The sequence below is a fragment of the Haliaeetus leucocephalus genome, unplaced genomic scaffold, assembly GCF_000737465.1.
Source record: "Haliaeetus leucocephalus isolate CR32 unplaced genomic scaffold, Haliaeetus_leucocephalus-4.0 Scaffold751, whole genome shotgun sequence".
Lineage (NCBI taxonomy): Eukaryota > Metazoa > Chordata > Aves > Accipitriformes > Accipitridae > Haliaeetus > Haliaeetus leucocephalus.
In genome coordinates, this window is record NW_010973187.1 from 3421671 (window position 1) to 3444730 (window position 23060).

Below are 23060 nucleotides of genomic sequence, written 5' to 3' on the forward strand. Positions count from 1 at the left end.
TAGAATCATGGTTATTAATGAATTAATAATAATATTTTTACAATTGTATGTTATACACCATTTTATAATAGTATTTTTATAATAGTAATTTTTAATATGTTTATTTCTTCATAGTAACTGAACATGCTAACCATGCTAAGGACAATTTATTTGAAGTTAATATTAATAAATATGATGGGTAAGTAACTTCACTTCCCTTTTTTTTTTTTCTCCCCAAGCTGATACATTGTGTAATCTGTCTGTTCTTGTCTCTAAAATAGTAGCCTTCATTGCCTATGTTTATTGCAACAGCTGAAAGTTCAGGGGCATATTCCTTTCCATAGGAGATCCACATTTAGGAGTATCAAAGGAAAACTAAACTGTTTCAGTAAACCTCTTCAACACACAATGTATTCAAGTGTAGTATAACAACGTATGCATGAGATTTGTGTTCAAAAGCAGAATGTAAGGTTAATTCTGCTTGTCCAGAAGTTGAGCATTCTGTGATAGCTCGGAAGCTACCTTGAAGTCTTTTGTGGTATAGGTAATCTTGACTTATACATGAGTCCAAAACACTGCATCAGTAGTATTCAGCCTGTGTGTAAAAACCACGAAATGTTTAGAAACATTTCAGATAGCTCCTCTTGCTAGGTAGGATTGTTCAAATAATGGCTGCATCATCTGGGTTTATTTGTGTTTGTTCTGTTGTGGAATTACTGTTTCAAAAGATGGCCTGAATGGTGAAATTGCTATTCCATTGTTAAATCTGCTGTAGAAGCAGAGTATTTTAATAAATAAGCTAGTCATTCCAGTTTCCGGTTCATGACATGAAACAAGTTACATGACTGGAAAATCATGAAAATATATGCAGAACCTATGCAGATAAACTCTCATAACTACAGTATTTTAAAATAGTATCTTGTTGTGCTTGTTGACATGTACATTTGGACTGGTAAGTTGCAAAAATAAAACACTTTCTATCTTTTCAGAATACTTTTGCTAGGAGAGCAGCTCTATGTGCATTGTATAAATCGAGTGAGGGTGTGATGTTGACAAATAGTGGTAGTAAGAAACTACATTCACAGGTTGAGTTCCTGGACTTCACCTGCTTTAAAATGAGTTGACTTTAAGCCATTTGACTATACTGGAATTTTTCTTAATTATGCAGAATTGCAAGGAAGGGAAACCAGCATCTTAGAAAAACCTAGTTAGTTAAGATTTTTCCTTTTATTTGACTTAAGTGATTTGAAATAGATAATACTGATGGTTGGTGAAATTGTAATACAGAACAGAAAAGGGAAGCAAGTGAGCCCATGTCCACTCCTAGCAAATTGGTTTTTACAACAAGTGACAGTGACCAATTGTAGTGGTACCTGAAGTGTTTTTGACAGATTCAAACAGTCTCTTATTGAAGAATCTTTTTTTTTTCTGTGGTGGCATTTTTTTGTTTTCTCTCTCTAACATGACTGAGCTAAAAAATAAGCTAGAGAACTGCATCTTTTTAGAATCTCATGATTCTTCTATTCCCAGGCCAGTCCTTAGTGGCAGTTAGCTTGGGAACTGCAACCTGTCTTTCCAAGCCTGATTTTTGTCCATCACGTACAAGTCTGTTTCTGTGGTGAACAGTGATGTTAGAAAGGAGTTCTTGTATTAATACTGCTTCTCAAATAACAGATCATGTGCTTATATGGAAGATTTTAACAATGGTTGCACCACATAAATGCATGTGTTTCTTCAAGTTTGATTGACTCTTCTCACATACAGGATAAGCTTCTTTGGATTCCTACAACTAATTGTTGTTCACCTGTCCTCTTAGATGGGTTCTGATAAATGGCTTTCCCTTCATTCAGTGATGAGCTTCTTCATTTAATCTCCAGATTCCCTTTTCCCTATAGGCAAAGCCATGCCTGTAATTTTGGAACTAGATACAGGATTCTTAATGATAACCACTTCACTGCTTTCCAAGTGTATTTACTTAAGACAGCTTATTTAAACCTCTTGTCTGTGTTGCCTGTTTGTTCTTCCCACTTTCCCTTACAAGAATTTCTTATGGTGAGTCTACTTATCTAGTAGCTCAGTGTCAGAACAGCTTCTCTTTAAAGACAGTTACTTAAAATATTCATTCAGTTACAATGTAGCAGGTTTTTGTACATCACTGTGCAGAACAACTAGAGCATGCTGTAATACTGTGCAGGTAATGACCATGTTTTGAGTAAGTCTGACATGTATGAATCGCTGTGCTTCCTTACCCATATGCCTGTTGCACAAGCCTTTGTAAAACTGCTTCAGGTTGTTTTTTTCCTAGTTCTTGAATTAGTTCACAGAATGGTTGAAATTTAAAAGAACTACGGTCCCTTCTAAACATTTGTCTTGTAGACTTGGTTGTCCTGAAGTCCTTTAGCATATGTAGTTTACCGTTGTCATCTGTCTAAAAAGTGAAATGCTAGTCCATTAGAAAAATAAACCCCAAAAGTAAGAATTTACTCTAAGATCTCCCTTACAGTAGTTCTTCACTAGGGGCCTTCACACAGGTGATTCGCACACATCTGTGACTCGCACGTTTCATGTGACGTTTGCAATGAATTTGGTCATGCTAATACTGTGTATGTGAACTTCTTTATCTATCAATATTTACCCTTGATAGGTATAGACATTCATATTACTCATCTCTGAGCCTGGATATGGTACTGTTATAAAAAGACTACTGAGACAACATTGGCCTTGAACTGACATGGAAATTTTTGTCCACTTAACCTCTTTCTTAGAGTCTGCAGAGAAAGATGAGATGGGCTACAGTAGAGGTATAATGTAGTTAAGCTGTAAGAGAAATTAATTACAAAAATGAAAAACAAACATCCTTTTCTCCCTTCTCTCCCAGTCTCTAGGGTCTTGACTTAGAGTTGGACAGCGTATATTTTTAAGACTGTCCTCTCCATTCATGAAAAATTGACTGGGTTTTTTCAAGCTCTCCTTCTGCTGACAATACAATAATAAGTAAATTTAAATCATCAGTACTTAAAATTTAAATAAACTAACTTGTCCTTTGAAATAAGTGCTCACTCTGCAATACTTGTTGCTGACTATGTGGAAGAGTAAGTATTAGTTTATACATTGGAAATGATTGCTGTAGATAACAATAAACATTCCTAAATATGTATGCTGGGGACTACGTGCATAACTTTGGATTCATCATGTGTCCCTTTAAAGTGTATTTGAATTAGTTTTTCAGTTGAAGAATGTTTTTTAGAGTTCAGGGTGTGCATTTGATTGTTGTGCATGAAATGTATACTACTGTAAAATAGTCTTTTACTTCCTAGTATTTGCTTGGCTGTGGACTCTCTGCTGAGCTTTAACATATTGAGGATCTGTGTAGCTGCTGCACCAGCTCTGACCTGAATTAAGTTTGCAAAACAAAGTTTTGCATCTGGTAACATTTAGAACTGTTTCATTATGAATGGTTATGTAGATATACATGACTTTTGTCTGTTTGATGGGCTCTCAGCATGTTCAAAAGAGCATGCAAGCATGCACTTTTCTGTGTTTTGACTTTCATATGATGTATATCCCTGTTAAATCAATAGTGTAAAATATACTTCTGCCTGAAGCCACAAATATTAACTTACTTTTCCCTTTTTAGTAAAGGTACCCTAGTTCCATTTTGTTTACTTGGAAAGCTGTATGTACAGTCCTGTTCATTGTTTTCCTTGTATAGTGAATTTCCACTGATATTTGTCTGTCTGCACACAGCAATACAGATAAAGTTTTTTTTTAGGTTGCATTCCAACATTTTTTTTCTAACATTACAGATATGTCTAGGTGTATTCGCAGTTGTGTAGCTTGAATTTTTTTTCCTGCTTTTTGTTAATTGCCAAGTTGACTGTGGCCTACCGTATTCTGTAAAAATGGAGAAGGAGAATAGAACAACTATTTTTGATGTGCCCAGTGCATGCCCTAAGTAGAACACTTGCCGTGTTGTTTATTGACTGTTAGTGTGCATTCTAATTTGTGTTTCCTGGCAGTGTTGTTTGTGTTGGTGGGGACGGCATGTTCAGTGAAGTGATGCATGGTCTCATTGGAAGAATGCAGAAGGACTCTGGCATAGACCAAAATAATCCCAAAGCACCGTTAGTCCAGTGCAATATAAGGATTGGCATAATTCCTGCTGGTAAGAAAGGGTTAACTTTCAGTTTACTTTATTCATTCTTGAAATTCCTTCTTATTCATAACTTCTTGAATTTAGGCCTAAGTGCAATATATGAGCAATGACATTCTGTAAAGACACCTAAAGCTGTTTTTATCCCAGATCATTCATCACATGCACTTTTATGTGGAAGGGTACTTTGTAAAGGAAATCAAATCTTAATGTGCAACTTTAGAATTTAATTACTTTCTTTCGTGGCTTATTGTGTGTTAATACAAGATAAGATGTTGACAGTAATACCTTTGCCCATCTGAACACATTAATGAGTGAAATTTACTGAACAGAGACTTACCTGATAAATATTTTTCCACTTCCAAATGTAATGAGAGGCTCCCACTGGTCTGGCAAACTCCAAACAAAAGCTGAGCTTTCTTCTCCCCCGCCCCCCCCAGCTGTCATCACAGAAAGCATAAGGCAAATACTGGTGAGGAACAGTCCTCAGGTTCCAGACCAAGTTGCAGTTTCTGCCCCTTTTTTAGAGGTGCTATATTTTCCCAGTTCTCAGTGTCAGCCACCTTTTCAGGCAATCCTGACTACTGTCATAGAGGCATTTGAGAGAATTCATGCTTGGAATTCAGGTTTTTGGTGATAAACTTACTTTTTTTATTGGCCATAGGCACTCTTTGGGTCTAGTGTCCCAGGTTTTACCTCAACCTGCCCAATTGGTCCCCAAGATTTCTTCAAAAGTGGACTTACAAGATGACTCTCTCTTCCAGGACTGGATTCAGTGTTGCAACACTTTAATAGCATCTGCAATTTCGAGGACTCTGGAAAGACAAATTGACAGTTCAGTGGCTTTTCTATGCTGTTCTTTTTTTCTTGCCAGATGCTTGAGATTTGAATTAAAGAAGTGGGATATGAAATAAACATTATGAGCTTCTGACTAGAACTAAGACACAGACTTTATGAGAAAATTTAGCACAGGTTGTAAAAATACATCAAGTGATATATTTGTACCCTCAGACTTTAGGTGACTAATTTTATACTCGTTATATCTTTGTGAAGAACGTATCCAACCCCAAATGGTCTGAATTGTTGGTTGGATGAAGCTTAACCCTTTCTGCTTGCAGTACAATAAGGGTTAGATATCTGAAAGTTGCAATGTGAATATCCCCTTATGGTTTTTCATTCTCCTTGTTACCTAGCACATTAAGGGTTCTGTATAACAGAATTACTATTTATAAGTATATTCTGATTTTATTTGTTAAAGCTTTGTATTAAAGTCAGTTTGTATAGTAAACTTAACAAGAATAGGATTTGAAGTGCTCTACCCTTCATTTCCCTTATTTGGGCAAATTTTGTGGACTAAAGGTTTTTGCTTACATAGTTGGTTTCAGCCAGAAGATTTTGCCTGGTGATGTTAGTGACTGTAAGAAGATACAATTGAAAAAAACAGAATCTCAATATTAAGAGCTATTTCTTTGTCCTTAATTAAAAGTAATTAACTATAAGCATGTTAAAATTGGAAGATGAACCTTGCTTTTTCAACAATTTTTTAATGCATTTGTTCCAATTGCAACCAAAAAGTATGATCTTCACTGATATTTCAGTATTGCTAATGTGTATCAAGTCACTTTCTTCTCTTACTTTAATGTTTTGTTTGTTGTGTTTTTTCCATTGTAGCTGTTTGCTATTTGAATATGTACTGCATGCTCTAGTCCTTGAACTAACATGGGGTACAGCGTTGTAATCAGTGCTATGATTCAAATATTTTCTCCAAGTCATTATTTAGATCCCTCAAAAATTATTTATGATGGTGTATAAGGAAGCTGACCTTGCAGTTTCTATTAATCAAGTTTCTGGAAGTACAGAGGATAATACATATCTTGATCCATTTGTATATTGTACAATATTTAAAGTGATCCATTGCTGAAAATATGGGAAGGTGCTTGTTTACTGAAAAAGGGAATCAAATCACTGAACAAATCTTAACCCTTTCTTAATACATTTAGCCATCAGAGGGACCTTAAATTGTCTATGAAATAGCCAAACCCATGCATTGCAGGGTGATCAGGAAGGCAGCAAGAGTGGTTTGTTTATTTTTTTCCAGCCCTTGGTGAAGCAGTTCTCTGTTCATCTTTGTAATGGAGCTCTGACCATGTATTGACCCCAACAGTTTCCCTAGTTCACAGACTAGTGCAAGAAGTCTGTTCCAAAGTAAGTGAGATCCTTAAAAAGACTTTTTTTAAACTAAACTGACAGCCCTAAAATAAAGCAAGTCAAGAGGAATAATGAAATATAAATCATGCATCTAGAAAAACTTCACCCATGGTGCTCCTTTAAGTTCTTTATAACCAACCTTTTTCTTAATCCTAAGGACTCATTAATGGATATTGAAAACAAACACTACCCGTAGTTTAGAGATTAAGTTCTAAAGCTCTGTGTGTCTTCTGATACATGGAGACAGTTTGCTCAGTGAGGACAGGAGCTTGGGGTAGGGTGATGCTGAATCAGTGTTTTTGCCTTTTAGATCATTTAGTTCCTAATGTCAATCTGTGTTAACAGAAACATGGCAGATTGTGGTTTGTGGTTATGATTGAAGAGTGTCTGTCTGTATTTAACGCTCAATTCAGCACACTTAATCTTTGCTCAGAAACTGTTGATTTAATTATACAAGGTTTGAAATTACAAATGAAAGAGATACTAAATGCTAAAACACTCTCATCTGTATGACCATTTTTGAGTAATTAGCGTTATTTCATAGGCAGAATCCCATTGTGCAGACTCTTTTTAATGTTGGATATTACTTGTAAATCACGATTCTAACTTTCTGGAGAAAGCCCCTGCTTGCCCCCCCCTCTTTTTTTTTTTTTTAACAGGTGTGTCTGTTTCCAGACAGTCTCTTTCCTTAGTGTGTCTTCTGGTTAAAAAATACCATTTATTCTTATGCTTTATGGTACACTTTTATGAAATAACTTGTGTTTTTATTGACATGAATAAAGTCTTCTACTTGAATGGCAGTTTTAATTTCTGAATTTCTCTTAGCTGCAGCCATTCTTCAAATCTGCCAGTGTAAATTGACTGCTGTTGTAAACAGATTTGCTGTTAAGGTACTTAGAGGTTGTAGCAACCTGACAAATTTTTGCACTGCGATGTGGTAACTACAAGTCAGTGTGCCTACAAAAACTTCAGTTTAGTTATCGCTTCCTCCTAGTGCCATCTAGCCTTAAAAGCACATTCAAGCCATGGTTTCTCACTGCATTCAGAGTGGTAGTATGCCTCTGTAGAACTTAAAAACCAAGAATCATTTCTCTTACAACATGTGGCACTGAGGTTTCATCCACATGTTTTACTATTAAAATTATACTCTCTGGAGTAAGCTAAAGTAATTCATTCTTCTTGCTAAGCCTGGCATAGAATAGGAGGACAAACCTGTCAACTGCTGTTGGAGGACTTTTACTCACTCTGTGCTGTGGCATAATATTAATGCATTAATTCTTCCAAAACCCAAGTCTGCCAGCTTACACTGGGGATAGGGGAAAAATCTTCCAAGCACCAGGGAAGATTGAGTGAAGTGTAGATACAAAGTGTTAATTGCTATAGTGATTTCTGGATTCTAGTGTATCCAGATCCCTCTCACTTTTGAACACTATAATGTCTAGGATTGAAGCATGCAGTATGATTATAATCAGCATGTTCATGTGTAGCTGTAGAAGTTAAGAATGCTAAAGACAGTGCAGGCTTCTTATGTGAAGGCAGTATAGGAAAATGGTGGAGGATTCATTCACGAACTGAAAAACCAGATGCAAGAAAAATCATGAAGTGTGACTGGACTTTTATACTACTGTCATCTGGCCTATAAAATTTATCTTCAAAAATGCGTTAAAGCATAGCATAAAAAGCTATCTAATTCTTTTTTTTTTAAATTAATCCAACTGATGTGTCCACAGCCTTCTCTTTTACAATGTTTCTAATATTTAATGATCTTTGTGGTTTAATTAGCATCTCATTTCAAGGTTCAGTATGTCCAGTTTGAAATCTGAAGTGCAGTGTTTTGTGTTCCTTCTTCAGCATTTTGAATCCATTATACTTCTGGAAATGACAGTCTTAGAGCTAAATACTGCTTTTAATACAGTGGGGCTGCTATGAGGACAACTAAGTCAAGATTACTTTTCACTGTGCTGTTAATTTAATCTCTTAAATTTGCCATTATTGTATTAATCCATTTTTGTTGTACTGTGGTACTGAACTTCTGCTGAAGTGATTATCTACCAAAAAAAAAGAGACCAAAGTCCTTCCGAACTGTTCTTTTTTAAGCCAGCCTGTCATTCTGCAGATGTTAAACTTGATTTCTTGGTTTCTGGATGCAGGAAGGAAGGTGTATAAAACTTCTGAGTAGGAACATGACTGTATGCCCAGGCCATTCATTGCTCCCTGTAACAGTAGCTTCTCCGCTTACTTTTGAATGTGTCAGATCTTTATCATTTGAAAATCACTTCCCAGAAAAGTCACTATCTAGATATGAAAAATACTAAATGCTGCTTGACCAAGCGTATGCAGTTACTCTGTCTTTAGCATGACTCACCTGATATTTCATCTGTGAGGTGACTGCATGGATTGTGACTTCACAAAAATACTGCAAACATATGGGACCCCCACTGAAGTTGTTGTTCTGCCTGTTTGCAGTACAGAATCCTGTTGCCATACTAATTTGTCTCTGAGGATTCTGCGTGTGCTGTGGAAGCACCTGCCCCTGTCAAGGGTATCTCACATGGAGCAATGCTCATAAGCACTAAAAGTATTTCTGTGTTTTTATTAAATTCACTCTTGTCTATAGGATCCACATCTTGCTGACTATTGCTTCTGTCATCTGCTTAGTTTAGTACTTCCAGTTCTTTGGAATTTCTTTAGTTTTCCATCAATAAAAGCACAAAAATGAGTATTTATAGCCCACAGCATGCTTGTGTTTTGGTTTAAGAAAACTTAGTTGTAAGTAATCTAATAATTTTTCAGATTATTAATTCTGGCACTTAGGTTTTTTGGTGGTTTTTGGGGGGCCACAGAATCAATAGCGTGAACCATTCTGTACAACCAGTAAATCATCTGGTTTTGCTTACCGCTTTGATGGTTCTGTGACCAGCTTAAAGCTTATGAGGTAGTGTCTGAGCACCTGTCTGCATGACTTCACTGCTCACAAATACCTGGCAATATCTGCATGCCAAGGGGAAATCTGGTGATTTAGCTGTACTGTATTCTATGTAGTGCAGTCCATCACTTTGGTTTCTTTAATCTTGCTTTAACAAAAACGTTTTATGGGAACTACATACTCTTTAATATTTTAAATATGTATCTTGGTCATTTCTCCCTGTGATTGATTAAAAAGAAGGATTTCCTTGATAATTTTTAGATCATTAAATTTATTTATTTAAAAAATTACAGTGTTTAAACTTGGGGAGGGAAAGAATGTAGAAGAACTTGCCTATATAAGAACTGTGTGGCTGTATGATACCTCCTAATAACAAACAGACTTTGGGGAAAATGGATAATGAAACAGGGCTCTAGTTTACATAAAGTATGCTAAAGACTCAAAGTAATTATACTTAAACAAAGACTAGTTGATGTGCCCTCTTCTGCATGCTTTGTATTTTCAGTAGGCTCTTAATGTCAGAATATCTGGGATGAGAGCTTTCTTTAGTTGGGAGACTTCAGACATTTAGTTCGGGATTCAGCTATCTTCATATGGTGGTATGGCGTCACCATCGTTGAAATGTACTAGCCCTATGCAAGACAACTACTGTACTAGAGTAGCAGTTTGAAGCCAAGCAGAGTAATCTCCAGTACTTCAATAGTGGTGGTTGGTGTCATTTTAGGTAACGGAGTTATTCTCCTTAGGGTGAGTTTCAATTTGAAATTGATACTCAAGTTTTCATACTTACATTTAGGCGTCTGTAGGTGAGATGGGCGTCTAAACTCATCGTATAGCCAGGGGGGATCTGGTCAATATGGTCAGTAGAGCCTGTAGATCTTGTGTTGCATCTGCCTGTCTTAGGAAACAAGACACCTGCACAAGGCCCTTCAAATGGGGCCTGTGCGTGAATACCTTGAATCAAGCTCAAGCTGCCATCAGCGTTCCTGATGAGATCTCCTTGACCAGAGTGGAAGCTTTGGCATAGTCTGCAGTGTTACATGTACACATATAGCTACTTCTAAGTGTCTTAACCTGAAACTTAATCATTCTCTTGCATGCCAATTTTCTTTTCTTCTAGCACACTAATACAAAAATTAGTTTCCACACTGAAGATCTTTCTTTTTTAATGAATTAGGGCTCAGTTAACAAGCAGTCCAACTACTTTCTTCACATGTGCATGTAGTTCTATGCAACCCATAAAAAACCCTTTTATTTTCCTTCACTCACTTAGACTGTTGCCCTTAAAAATCCCCAAAGAAAATCTGGCAGACTATGCGTATGATTTTTCTGTTGGTATAACCAGAACAAACAACATCCACCACCTAACACTAGTCAAGGATCATGCTCTATGAAAGCTTCTTGCCCAAATGGAGTGCTCTGGCAATCCTAAACTATTAATCAAGGAGTATTAGTCAAACTATATTTATATTCTACTCCTGCTTTCCATATCAGATTTATACTGATAACATAAGCCAGATTTTGGTGGGGTTTGCATGTGCATCTACTCATAGTGCTGCTTCAGCAGTAGTAGAGTCCAAATCTATTCAAGACGCACCTAATGGTCTAGAATTCCTGTTTGATTATGAAGTATTCAAAGAGATTCAAATCCTTAGTCATCATGAATATTTTTGTGACCTTTAAACTAGTACTGTTAGGTTCATGCTTGGTGTGGTGTTATGACCAGTTATATTCTATTGGAACGTATGTAAGGAATGATACTGGGTTTGTGGCTCCATACTACCGGCTCTGAGAGGAAAAAACCAACAATATTTTACTGTTTGTAGTTGGTACTCCTGGCATGTCTGAGAAAGAGGGATGATTTGGCAGTTGGGGAAGATATCAACAGTGTTTGCCAGTCTCCCATTTTAGAATCTCAGAATTAATGTCAGACTTGAGATCTAATTTTAGCCCTCTCTTGCTAGATAATGAATAGAAATGAAAATAAGTTCTATAAAATTGCCCAACAGATAAATCAGCTTTTAATTGACTACAGAAGAGTATAGCGAGATAAGCCTCTGGTGTTAAAATGTAGCTTGCATGAATTCCCCTCTTCTCTTCCCACCTATAGCGTAAGACTGCTTGAAAGCTCTGTTTACATCAAGACAAATGTGACTAAGGTAATTCTAATAGCAGAATGCAAATGGATCTTGAAGAAATGAGAAAGGTTGGATGAAATGTTAGGCTTGTACACTCAGCAGTAGAAGTTTAGGTCAGATCTTTTAGTGGCTGTTTTTGTGTCTGTTTATTTTTCTTTTTAAAAGTAGTGAGACTTTTCTTTTCTGCCTAACTAAAATTCATGAGTGTAGGAGGCAAAATGAAACTGAAAAATTGGCAGTAAAGCATAGCTTCAGTATCTGAACTCTCCTTAATGTTTTCTGCTATAAAACTCCAAATGCAGCATGATAACTTCATCTGTGTACCTTGTCTGTTATGATACTGAGAGAAATTGGAGTCCTATTTCCTGTGCAACAGCACATACTTGTAATGGTACGCTTGCACCATCTTGAACCTCAGCCTTGTAGAGAGAGATCTCTTTAGTCACACTGTTTCTTTTGTTCTGCAGTTCTGTTGTATTCTCTTAAATTGGCTCCTGGAGCTGCTTCTTGTTCCCTGTGGCAGGCTTCTGCATAGTGTTTACTTGATAGAAGCTTCACTTATGCCCTTCGCTGGTAGGGAAAGTGGTGACCATTTCCTGAGAATTAAGTTGGGAGGGAAAGGATTATCTTTGCTCTTATTGATAACTGTATGTCCCCTGACAGTTTTCAAAGTGAGAAAGAACCAAAAGCAGATTTTAAATAGTGATTGCTCATTCCTCTATTTTTAGTTTTCCATTTCAATTTGATTAGGCCTGAGAAGTTAAGTACTCAGTATCTGAGCTGCTCTACATCTAGTGTATCAGTAGCAAATCTGAGAACATATATGTGGACAAAGTAAGTTTTTGTTTTCAGATATCCAGCCTTGACTTTAAAGGAATTCGATTTCAGGGAACGGATGGGAGAAACTACAAGATAAATTTGGAGTTAAATGCTGCAACAAAAATGCTTTGGTATGTCTGGCCCTGACTTTCAAGTCCCTGCTGCAGAGCAGGATTCAGAATCCTACATTAGGCTCTTAGATTGTTTTTTACAGGGGTCAGGGAGGATTGCCTGTCTCTAAAAAGCACCTAAAATAGAGTGGATGTACTGAGTGAGGAGTGGCCTGGAGGTAGTTAGTAACAAAGACAGAATATCGGTGAAACCTAAAGTTTCCCCCCTTTCTTCTTGTAGGTATTTTGCTCAAGACTGTAAAGGCACATCTCTGTTCACTTTGCTCCCCTATCTGTAAAGTAATTCTTGAAAGCAAGTGCTTACTAATTTTCAAATAATAGAACTAAGTAGTAGTTTCTGGTTTAAGATGCAGCTGGAGGAGGATGGGATGTTGACAGTCTGGAATTTAGATCACTCCCCAAAAAACCAGGAGACCGGTCAACTTCTTTTCATGAGATCTCGATGAGTAAGAAATCTTAAGCAAAGGAGAATCAGCATATGCCTTCCTTCCCCTCCATCCTTAATTGATATAAAAGCTGTAATGTAATCCTGAAATTTTTCATATGAATTAACTTATTTCCCTTCACAAACTGCTATATATTTATTGCTTATATAGTGAAAATCTTTGTACTTTGTACGGAGAGAAATAAATTCTACTGGGGGGGATTTACAATTTAAATCATAATATTTGTATCCTTATAGATACTTTGTTCCATAAAATAGAAAGGGGCAGGCCAAAGGAACATAATGCTTTTATTTGGAGGACCATGCCAATAATACTTGTTTTGAAAAAATATGAATTAATATCTAGGTTTTTATTTTTCAGGATCAACAGATTGCATATGCTATTCAACTGTTGGCATTATTGATCCAGTAACATCAGCTCTCCATATTATTGTAGGTGGGTGGTCACAGTTCACTGTTTTGTTATGAAAATTATTGAAATAGCCAAAAATAGTAATTCCATTTAGTTCTTTCTATATGTTTGTGAAATATAATCTGAACATAATGGCTGAGTTGAAATACGAAGTTTTTGTCTGGGATTTAAGTCTCTGAAATACAAGAGGATAAAAATTAATTGCTTTCTCTACTGTAATTCATTGCTTTCAAAGGACCATAATGCTTTGAAACTTTATATCTGGTGCTTAAATTTTCATGCATTCTGGCATGCTCTTGAAAATAGCAGGAAAATACAATAAGCAGCGTAAGTTGTTGGTGTCTCTCTGAGAAATCTATGACAAGTAGTATTTTGTACTAGTTGCCCAACTGTCCTGTGCAGTTCAATGCTTCCATGCCAAGTTAGAAGTATGGCTTCTGCTTGACTGGAATTAGCTGATAATTCCCCATTTTTACCATCTGCAAGTCATGTATTTGAGGAGGAACTAGGGAAAACAACTGCTTTCAATAAATGCTTTTTGATATGTTGTCATTAGTAGGGATGCTGACATTGCCACTTCTCAAAGTCCTCTAGTAATGGAGTCCCTGAACTGCACGGCGGCTGAAGGAGACAGCTTGGCATATTCATTGCACTGTGATTTGTGATGTCCATCCTATCTTGCCACATACCAAAGAATCATAGTCAGCCAGTTCTTAATACTGAGTTTGAAAAATTGTGCAAGATAGCCTTCAGTTATAATGATGTTGCATAAGCATAAAGGTTAGAATTTCCAAGTGATTATTTCATTATCACTTGTTATTGAGTGCTTGACAGTTGCAGTTTTAGAAGCTGTTGTTGCAAAGGTTTACGCATGTGTTTCTGTTACTGACCTATGGTTAAGTATCTTCAGCATATGTAGAGTTTAGGCCATTAGACTAGGATTAGAGAGAGATACAGATTTAGTATATTGTAGTGTTTTAGCTGGATGGTTAAATGTGCATATATACACACATATTTAGATTTTTAAGAGTGTGCCCACTTCTTATGTAAAGGGTTCTTCGCAGTAGTCTGTGGTGGAAGGATGAGAGACAATGGGCATAAAGTAAAACAGAAGAAAAAAGAAAAAACCCAAACCAAACAAAAAAGCAAACAACCAAAGAAAAACACCCCCTACCCCCAAAACCCCACCACCACTCCAAAGCTTACACTATGAGGACATCAGAGAAGTGGTGTACTTTCTCTTCTTAGGGATTTTCAGGACTTGACTGGATAAGCCCTGAGTAACCTGATCTGACCTCATAGCTGAGCCTACTTTGAATGGGAGACTTGATGAGAAACCTCCTAAGGCCCATTACAGCTTGAATTATCCTCTGATAGTATAACATATAGGATTAAGTTGTATCTGGTAGATGTACAGGTACTGCATTGATCTCTTCCATAACATCCCCTCCTACTGCTACATGGTAACTGAGTGTAAATTCTTCATTATTTATTTTTAGCATACAGACCTTTTCACTTAGTGCTTAATGTTTTTAAATATTAAATGACATTAGTATTAAAAAATTGGTTTTGCCTTTCTGCATGTATAAGTAATATATATGGATATATGACATATATGTTATGACATAAATATAACATTTTTTACTTTTAAAAAATCAGTAATGTTAAAGTTACTATCATGTTTGCAGCTGCAAACAAAATAAGCTTTAATAGAATCTTGCACTTCTAATCTTCCTAGGTGACTGTCAGCCTCTGGATGTCTCTTCTGTACATCATAACAACACATTTTTGAAGTACTCTGTATCATTGCTGGGTTACGGTTTTTATGGAGATATATTAAAAGATAGCGAAAAGAAGCGATGGATGGGTCCGATGAGATATGACTACTCAGGTAACTTTTGTAATTATTACATTCTTTTGTCAGCATGTAAACATACTGGAGCAGTTGATGTGATCTCTCAAAACCAAGCTTCTCTGAAGCTTTTAAACATAAGAGGCAGACTGAACCTGATTCTAAATTCCTTGTGGTACCAGGTACATTGGATCACATTATGTAAAGCTCCATAACTTGGGGGATAACATTAACAGTGTGCTCATTAAAGTTGTTTTGAATTTGACTATATAGCACAGTTAATTTATTAACTTATAGTTAGTATTTTAAGTATTTTGAGCTTTATATAGAACTGAAAAGCTTATATTGAATTGTTATAAATGGTGTTGGAAGCAACCCTAATTCAAATTTTTCAATAAACTTTTTTTATTAATAAAAAATTGCTAGTGCTGTTCTGTGTTGTTAATAGAAACGTGTTGCTAAAGGTCACCTAGTGATAGCTGCCTAAAAAGTAGTATCTTTTCTGTGCTAATAATTTTTACAATCATTTCAATCAGTTAGAGGTAGGCACTCCTCTGTCTTGGACATTTAGCTGATAGAATGAATTGTTAATTTTGCCCTTCTTCCAGCACTGATTATGGAGAGAGCTGAGTGGTTTAGCCTAGTTAGCTAATATTTGGACAAATCCTATGCTACTGGAAAGTATTTTTTGCCGCCTTTGATTTGTTTTGTGTTAGGGAAAGAAGATACAAAAGCAGAATTTAAGTAGTGTAGGCTAATTTTAAGATTCAGCAGTGATGTACAGCTAAAATTTTTAGTTGGTTCTTAAAGGTGTCAAGTAACGTAATGGCACTATTGGTAAATGTTAAAAAGTTGGGGGAGTTATTTCCTTGTCCTTTACAGTCTAAAACATCGTAACACAAAGAGCTGTGAGCTTGAGGAGACCAACTATTGTTTTGCAGTCCTTAGAGAAGGAAAGAAGAATATTCAAGGGATGTATGCAGAGGTGGATTTATAATGACTTAATGCTGCTTAATACCTTTTTTATGTAGGCTTCAAGACTTTTCTTTCCCATCATTACTATGAAGGAACAATTTCTTTTCAACCAGCAAGACACACACTGGGATCTCCACGAGATAAAGATAGCTGCAGAACAGGGTAGGCTAATGTTTATCTCTGGATATTTGACATGAACTGTTTGAAAAGGCGTGTGCGTAAGCAGAAGTCACAGAAATGTTTTTAACACCAGAATACTTACTCTGAAAGAGACAAGCTTTTAAAAAAGTTTATTGACTCATTAAAGAGAACACCTTATTTTATCAGGTCAGTAAACAAAAATGTAATAAAATTTTGTTAGCTGGTCACCCCCTCCCCCAATTTTAAATTAAGCAAAGTATAACAGCACAGTACCCAGTTACAAGATGCTGAGGGTACTATGCTGTGTTACTGCTAATAGATGAAAAGTCTGGATGCCTCGTAGCTTTTACAAATGGAAATAATTATTCAAAAATTCTCAAATGTTCACACTGTAATTGGATCTAGCAATTTTAGCAATTGTCTTAGTGTCATGACAACAGCTGGCATGGCTTGTCCTGAGGATAGGTCCTCTCAAGAATCAGCCTATTTAGCTATTTTTTTATAGACTACTACTATGCTGTATAAATTCTCTGTGATATTCTTCACTTGTTTCTCCAGTCAGGGGGCCTACCTTGATCTCCCAGTGTTCCTTCCTTTCTCTTTGCTTTCACCTGCTTGAAGTTATGCACTAGTATTTATTATTCTTCTTCATATATGAATGTAGCTATCAGAGATATAGTAGCTGTCACAGCAGCAAACAGCACACCAGGATACAGAGTAGCTACAAACGTTGGCCTGAAACTATGTGGAACTTGTTGAGACCATGCTGTAATAATAGTGCTGTGACATGCTATAGAACATGGTCTCCAGTACTAGCTGGAGTAACTATCCTGATCCATCCCATGCCTTGATGCAGGGGAAGCTCCAGAGGGAGAAAGCTGTCATCCAGGTCTCAGTCAGGGAGTAAAGAGTGTCTGATGCCTCACAGGGGATTTTATACATCCTGACGTAGAGTGCCTGATGCCTCATGGGAGATATTATACATCCTTATAATTGCTGGAAGGGCAATAGGGCTGGACACAAGCAATTCGGGAGAATCCTGGAGTGTGGCGATGACAGTGATCGTGCAGGTGATTGACAAGCTGACTAGAGGAAATGCTTTGCTGGTCCTTTTACAGAAAAGGAAATTGTGGGATATGATGGTTGAGGGCAGTCTGGCAGTGGTGGCGGTGAGATTATAGAGTTTAAAATCCTGAGAGAAGTAAGCAAGACAAAAGGTAGAATTGCAGCCCTGAACTTTAGGAGAGCAGATTTTGGTTTATTCAGGAATCTTGGCAAGATTCCATGGGAGACTGCCCTGGAGGACAAAGAGGCCCAGGAGAGTTGGTTGATACCTCCTCAAAGCACAAGAACAGTCCATTCTGATATGCAGAAACTTGAGTAAGCACGATAGAAAGCCAACACAGGTGAGCAAGGATCTGAGAAGCAGAGAAGGTGGAAGTGGAATGGGTTACTTTGGAAGAACAGAGACATTGCCTAAACGTGCAGGGATGGAACTGAGAAAGCCAAAGCTCAGGTGGAGTTGAAATCAGTGAGGGATGTGAAGGGTGTTACGTATTATGAAGGGATTATATAAGTATACCAATCATAACAAAAGACTAAAGTAACTGTGGGCCTGCTGCTTAGTGGAATGGGGAACCTAGTGGTAAAAGATACTGAAAAGGCTGGAAAATTACTCCTTGGCCCCAGTTTTCACTGATCCGCAGGCCTTACAGGTCCCCAAGCCCATGGATGAAGGGGAAGCAGTGGGTGTTCCATACCTTGACTTTAGCAAGGCCTTTGGTACTGTAGTATTGTTAAAAGCAAATTGATGAGGTGTGGACTAGATAAGTGGATGGGTGGAAAACTGGCTAGACTACCTAGAAAGGTTGTGAGTACCAAATCCAACTGGCAGCCAATTACTAATGGTGTCCCTCGAGGATCAATACTGTGGCTAATTCTGCACAACATCTTTTAGTGACTGGGACTGTGGCAGAGAGTATGCTCTCAGCAGTTTTATGGATGATACCAGAATGGGAGGAGTGATTTACAAGTTGAAAGCCAAGGCTGCTATTCAGAGGGACCTTGGTGGGCTGAAGAAATGGCTGATAGGAACCTCCTGAAGTTCAGGAGAGACAAACATCATGCATCTGGGGTGGAATAGTCCCATGCAACAGTACTGACTGGAAGGCAGCTGTGCCAAAAAGAACTTCGGGATCCTGGTGGACAACAGCTGTACCTGAGTCAGCAGTGTGTCCTTGCAGCAAGGAAGGCCAATCGTGTATTGGGCTTTCTAAGCAAAAGAGAAGCCAACACGTCAGGACCAGTGATTCTTTCCCTGTACTCAGCACTTGTGAGATGAAGGACTGTCTCCAGTATGTCAATGTCTTTCACTGTTATGGCAGTCAAATATTGGAACAGGTTGCCCAGAGGTCTTGTGGACTCTACCCTTGCAGATATTCTAAACTTAATCGAACAAGACACTGAACATCCTGATCCTATAAGACCTGGTTTGAGCAGAAGTTTGGACCCCATCACAGGTCCCTTCCAACCTATGTGATCTTACGACTCTGTGATGCTGTTATTTCTGACATCCAGTAATGTTCGGCACTGTATTTAAGTACCTATACTGCCTGCAGGTCTATCATGATTCATGCCATATCAGGATTGTCAGTGCCATGCTGCATATTGTGGTGGGGGAAGGTCTTGTAATGATTGGCTAAAACAAAAAAAGTTGAACTGAATAATGGTGGTGTTTTCAGGAACTGAATGGTATTTTTGTTTTCAGATGTTACATTTGCAAGAAAAGTGAGCAACAGCTGGCAGAACAGCACAAGGAACGTGGATTAAAACGTGAAGGTAATTTGTCATAAAAAGTAAGATGTTGTAGTATTATACAAATTATTATTTTTTCAGAATAGATCAGTTCAAGTGTGTGCGCGTTGTGTTTTGGTTTTTTTAAAACATTGTGAGTTACTAGACAATCCATTGTTTCTTTAAGTTTAAGGAAAATACATGTAAATATGTGAAAAATATATAAGGTGTCTCCTTTACCCAAACCTCAGAAAATTCTGATAAAATTAGTATAATTACTTGTATATTTCAATGTGTTGAGCTTATTTTCTTTAAGAAAGTTATATTCTGTGAGCTAGGACTCTGTTCTTTTTGTGAGAAGGACTTAACTGATAAACTGCGAGGTAGTATAGAAGGAAGCAGTTCATGAAGATAACTTGCAGAATAGATCAGGATTAAAAATCTGTGTTTGTTAGCACAAAACTCACCCTATGTAAAGCTGTTTATTAAATAAATATGAGGCAGTGAACTTGGACAACTAATAACTGATCTAGTGGACATAAATATTTCTGTACAATACCCTACCCATACTCAGTATAAAAGATAAATTAGATTCTTCTCCTCTTTCTCAGGTTACACTATCCTTATTCCCTTCCCCCCCGTTCCAGTTCCTGTGTACTTCCATGGATCTTTTTATGGGCATAACTTTTCCTTCCTTTTGTTAAAACAGCTCTTAATGTACTGGATTCTGTGCAGCAATCCTACTAGTTGTATCTCTTTATGTCTGACTACGATGTCCTTGTGGCCTTGCTGGAATAAAATATACAGATTCAGCTGGCCGAGTTTTGCCTCTAGTCTCAGTTTGTCATCTTGGATAAACCTCTCGTAAACAGCAGGCAGTCTTCCCATGGGTGCTTTCTTCTGCTTTTCCTCTCTTTTTTTTTTTTTCTTGTAGAGCCCAGTGCATAAAACCATAATTTTCTTGACACAAACATTGGTCCTTATGACCTAGCTTATCTTATAATTACAGTTATTTAGCACAGTATCTGTGCCAGGTTCTAGACATTTGTTAGCAAAAAAGAGTATCATCATACTATAGAGATTCATTGGTAGCATAAAGACTGTATATAGATTTCTATGCCAACTTGAATTCCTGTAACACATGCTTATATATAGTGCTTGCTTTCAGATCTTTGATGTAGTCAACAGATGGCCTGATTGGAGTATTTCTTGAGTTGTTTTAATTTATGCCCAGATTCAGCTAAAGAAATTGCTTGACATAATGTTTTCTTAGGAGCTAAATCTAATAGGTTTTTTGTTAAGGAAAAAAAAAATCTGTCTTTTTGAGAAATAACTGTAGTTAGAAATTGCCAACTTTTTTTCTTTTGTGGTAGGTTTTGGTTTGGGGTTTTTTTTCTTTTGGTTTGGGGTTTTTTTTTGTGTTTGGGTGGGAGTTTGGGGGGAGGGTTAGGTTTGGGTTTTTGTGTTGTGGTTGGTTTGGGTTTTGGTTTTGTTTGTGGGGTTTTTTTTTTAAACCTGTCATTTTGTTAGCTTTGACCCAGCAAAGGAGCAAAGGCAGAAGAAAGCTACAGGTTAGTGAGCAATCAAGACTGCTTTAGCCGGCATTGCACAAGACATTAAGCAGCTGATTATTTAAGATATTGTTTACTTAAATCCATTTCACTTCTGGTAGCTGGCTTTCTTTGCAGTTCAGTCTCTTCAGTCAGTACTGGTAAGCAAACAATAACAATCAGCTACTCTTGTTTTGCAATAAAAGTGATTTTAAATCACCACCTCAGATAGGCTTTTTATTCAGCAGGGTGTATTGTCTGACTCTTTCATTGTGCCTACTTGGTTTGTGTACAATTCAGGTAAGTTTAGAAGGATCCTTCCGTTGGCTGTCACTGAACATATTTATTTGTATTGTGCAGAAGTCTATGTGCATGTGCTGAGTAAACTTTGAGTGTTAGTACTTTACGCTGATTTCAGCAACTTGCAGTATATATACACAATAGACAGTGGAAATGAGTGTCGTTTATGCTCTCCCTGCTTATGATTACTCTATTGTATGAAAGATACTGTGGGAGAATAAATTGTGCTATTACGGTGATGCACCCTGTAGAATGGTTGTGAAAACAGTTGATCATTTAAAATGTGATAAATACCCTGACTTTGTTCTTACTTGAACAGTGAAGCTTTTTTTGAGTAATGTGCTGAAATTTATACTGAATGGTATTTTTTCACCAGGTGAAAACAATCTATTACAGTAACATACATAAGCATTCTACCTTAAGTAATTTGAAACTTACTTATTACAGTGAGCATACTTCAAAAGTTAACATATATGTAGACACACAATAGACTAAATTATTAAGGCTTCTCAGATAAACAACAAAAGGATTTATCAGTGAAGGGTGTTGTTTTCATTTTGTTGTTTGTGCATCAGAAAATGCCTGGTCTTCTTGTAAATAAGCACTTGTATAGTTCTGGACACAGATGTTTCCAGTTCCAGTAGTTTCTTATGTTCTGTTCAGTTACCTTCATCTCAGAGCAGCACCTTGTCATTTGCCTGCAGCCTGAACAAAGTCATTCTGTAGTTTGACATTTAAGTATTTCTCATCTCTCAAGATATACATTTTGAATCTGATTTAAATTATTTCTTTCTGTAATGTCCTCTTGAAAACAACATAAAAAGATAGCAGTAAAGCGAGCAATACTAAAAGCACTCTGGCAAATGATGTGAAAATGTTGCATTTAAGAGCTGCATTTTTTCTTGTTGTTACTGATTTGTTTATCAGGAAACAGAGAGGATAGTCTAGATGGAAAAAGAATAAATTTTTTCGTTTCCTTTAAGTCTTTTGTCACATTATAATCCTACTTTATTTTTCCTGGAATTCTGTTTTTCTTGGTTCTCTTACTAAAGAGTCGGTAGTAAGAAGTTCCAATGAATAAAAATTCAAGAAGGCAAGAAAAGTTCAAAGAGTAAAGAACAACTACAGAATACTTTCCAAACATTTTTTTTCTTACTTTTTCTTACTTTTCTGATGTATAAAGCTTGGAAGAGGTCAGTTCAAAATTAATGCATCATAGACTTTAGGTCCAAAATTACCTAGAAATTGTAATAATGATTCTCTAAAGTAAATGTGAAGTTCCTAAAACTAAACCAGTAAAGAATATCAGAATCTCAGAACATGAAATATATAGCATAAATATCATCTATAGTCCCATGAAAGAAGTACCTTGAAAATAACTATATGTTAACCAAAGTGTGGGAAACTGAGTAATGTTAGATTTCTAAGTCCATACCAGTTAATATGCCTCAAAACCTCTACCTTGCTGTGGTTTGATAATCAAACTTTAACAAGCTTATATAAACAAACTTATCATTTGTTGTTCATTCCTTAATTTTACCCCCATCATCGACAATGGCACCTCACTCCTGAACTCCAGTTTTAGAACCACGTGTATCTCCATAGACTATTCTGCAGTCATTAGTTCTGTGGAGTTGTTCATTTGAAATATGTGAGGCCACTTATATTGTGGGGAGAAAAGGAGTATTATGGCTGCTTTTATGGCTTTTTCTTATTGTAGTGAGGAAGGCAATTATGTGTCATCTAAAAATGCAAAGGCATTTTTTATCTATTTTTACCCATATTCCAGAAAATACAGTTTAGATGACAACTCTGTGCAGTGCCTGTCAGTGTTTATTTGTTCCAGAAAATTCCTCTGCCTCTTCATAATATTGATGCTGTCACACATCTAAGCTCAGTCTAGGTCTAATCTCTTAACAGAACAGTTTCATGTTGTTGAAAACACTTTTGTATTGTTTTCCAGAAATCTCTGAAGATTTACGCACAGGAAGGTTCAACTCTGCTAATAGTATTCATCTTCAGACATTGGGGGTTGGGGTGGAAACAGACTCCTGATCTGCTGCCTCCTGATCCTTGTGAACCCCGAGTCATCTCTTCCCCTTTTTCTTAAATATAATTCTTAAACATAATTTGTGGCATCAAGGCAGAAGAGGAATAGTGATTTAGAAACCAAATGCTAAACCACTGTCTTTGCATCATTGTTTATTTAAGATTAACATGTTGAAGAGAAGAAAAAAA

General features: G+C 36.8%; 1 protein-coding gene across 1 annotated transcript in view; it reads left to right on the forward strand.

The window, feature by feature from the left end:
- Positions 1–23060, forward strand: part of CERK (ceramide kinase) — a gene marked incomplete at its 5' end in the record, with an annotated part of 32538 nt that overhangs the window by 4451 nt on the left and 5027 nt on the right. Inside the window, 6 exons of the mRNA XM_010580855.1 lie at positions 115–178; positions 3999–4144; positions 13161–13235; positions 14950–15102; positions 16095–16200; positions 18947–19017. Coding sequence (XP_010579157.1) covers positions 115–178; positions 3999–4144; positions 13161–13235; positions 14950–15102; positions 16095–16200; positions 18947–19017 — 615 coding nt within the window. The remainder of the gene's footprint in view (positions 1–114; positions 179–3998; positions 4145–13160; positions 13236–14949; positions 15103–16094; positions 16201–18946; positions 19018–23060) is intronic.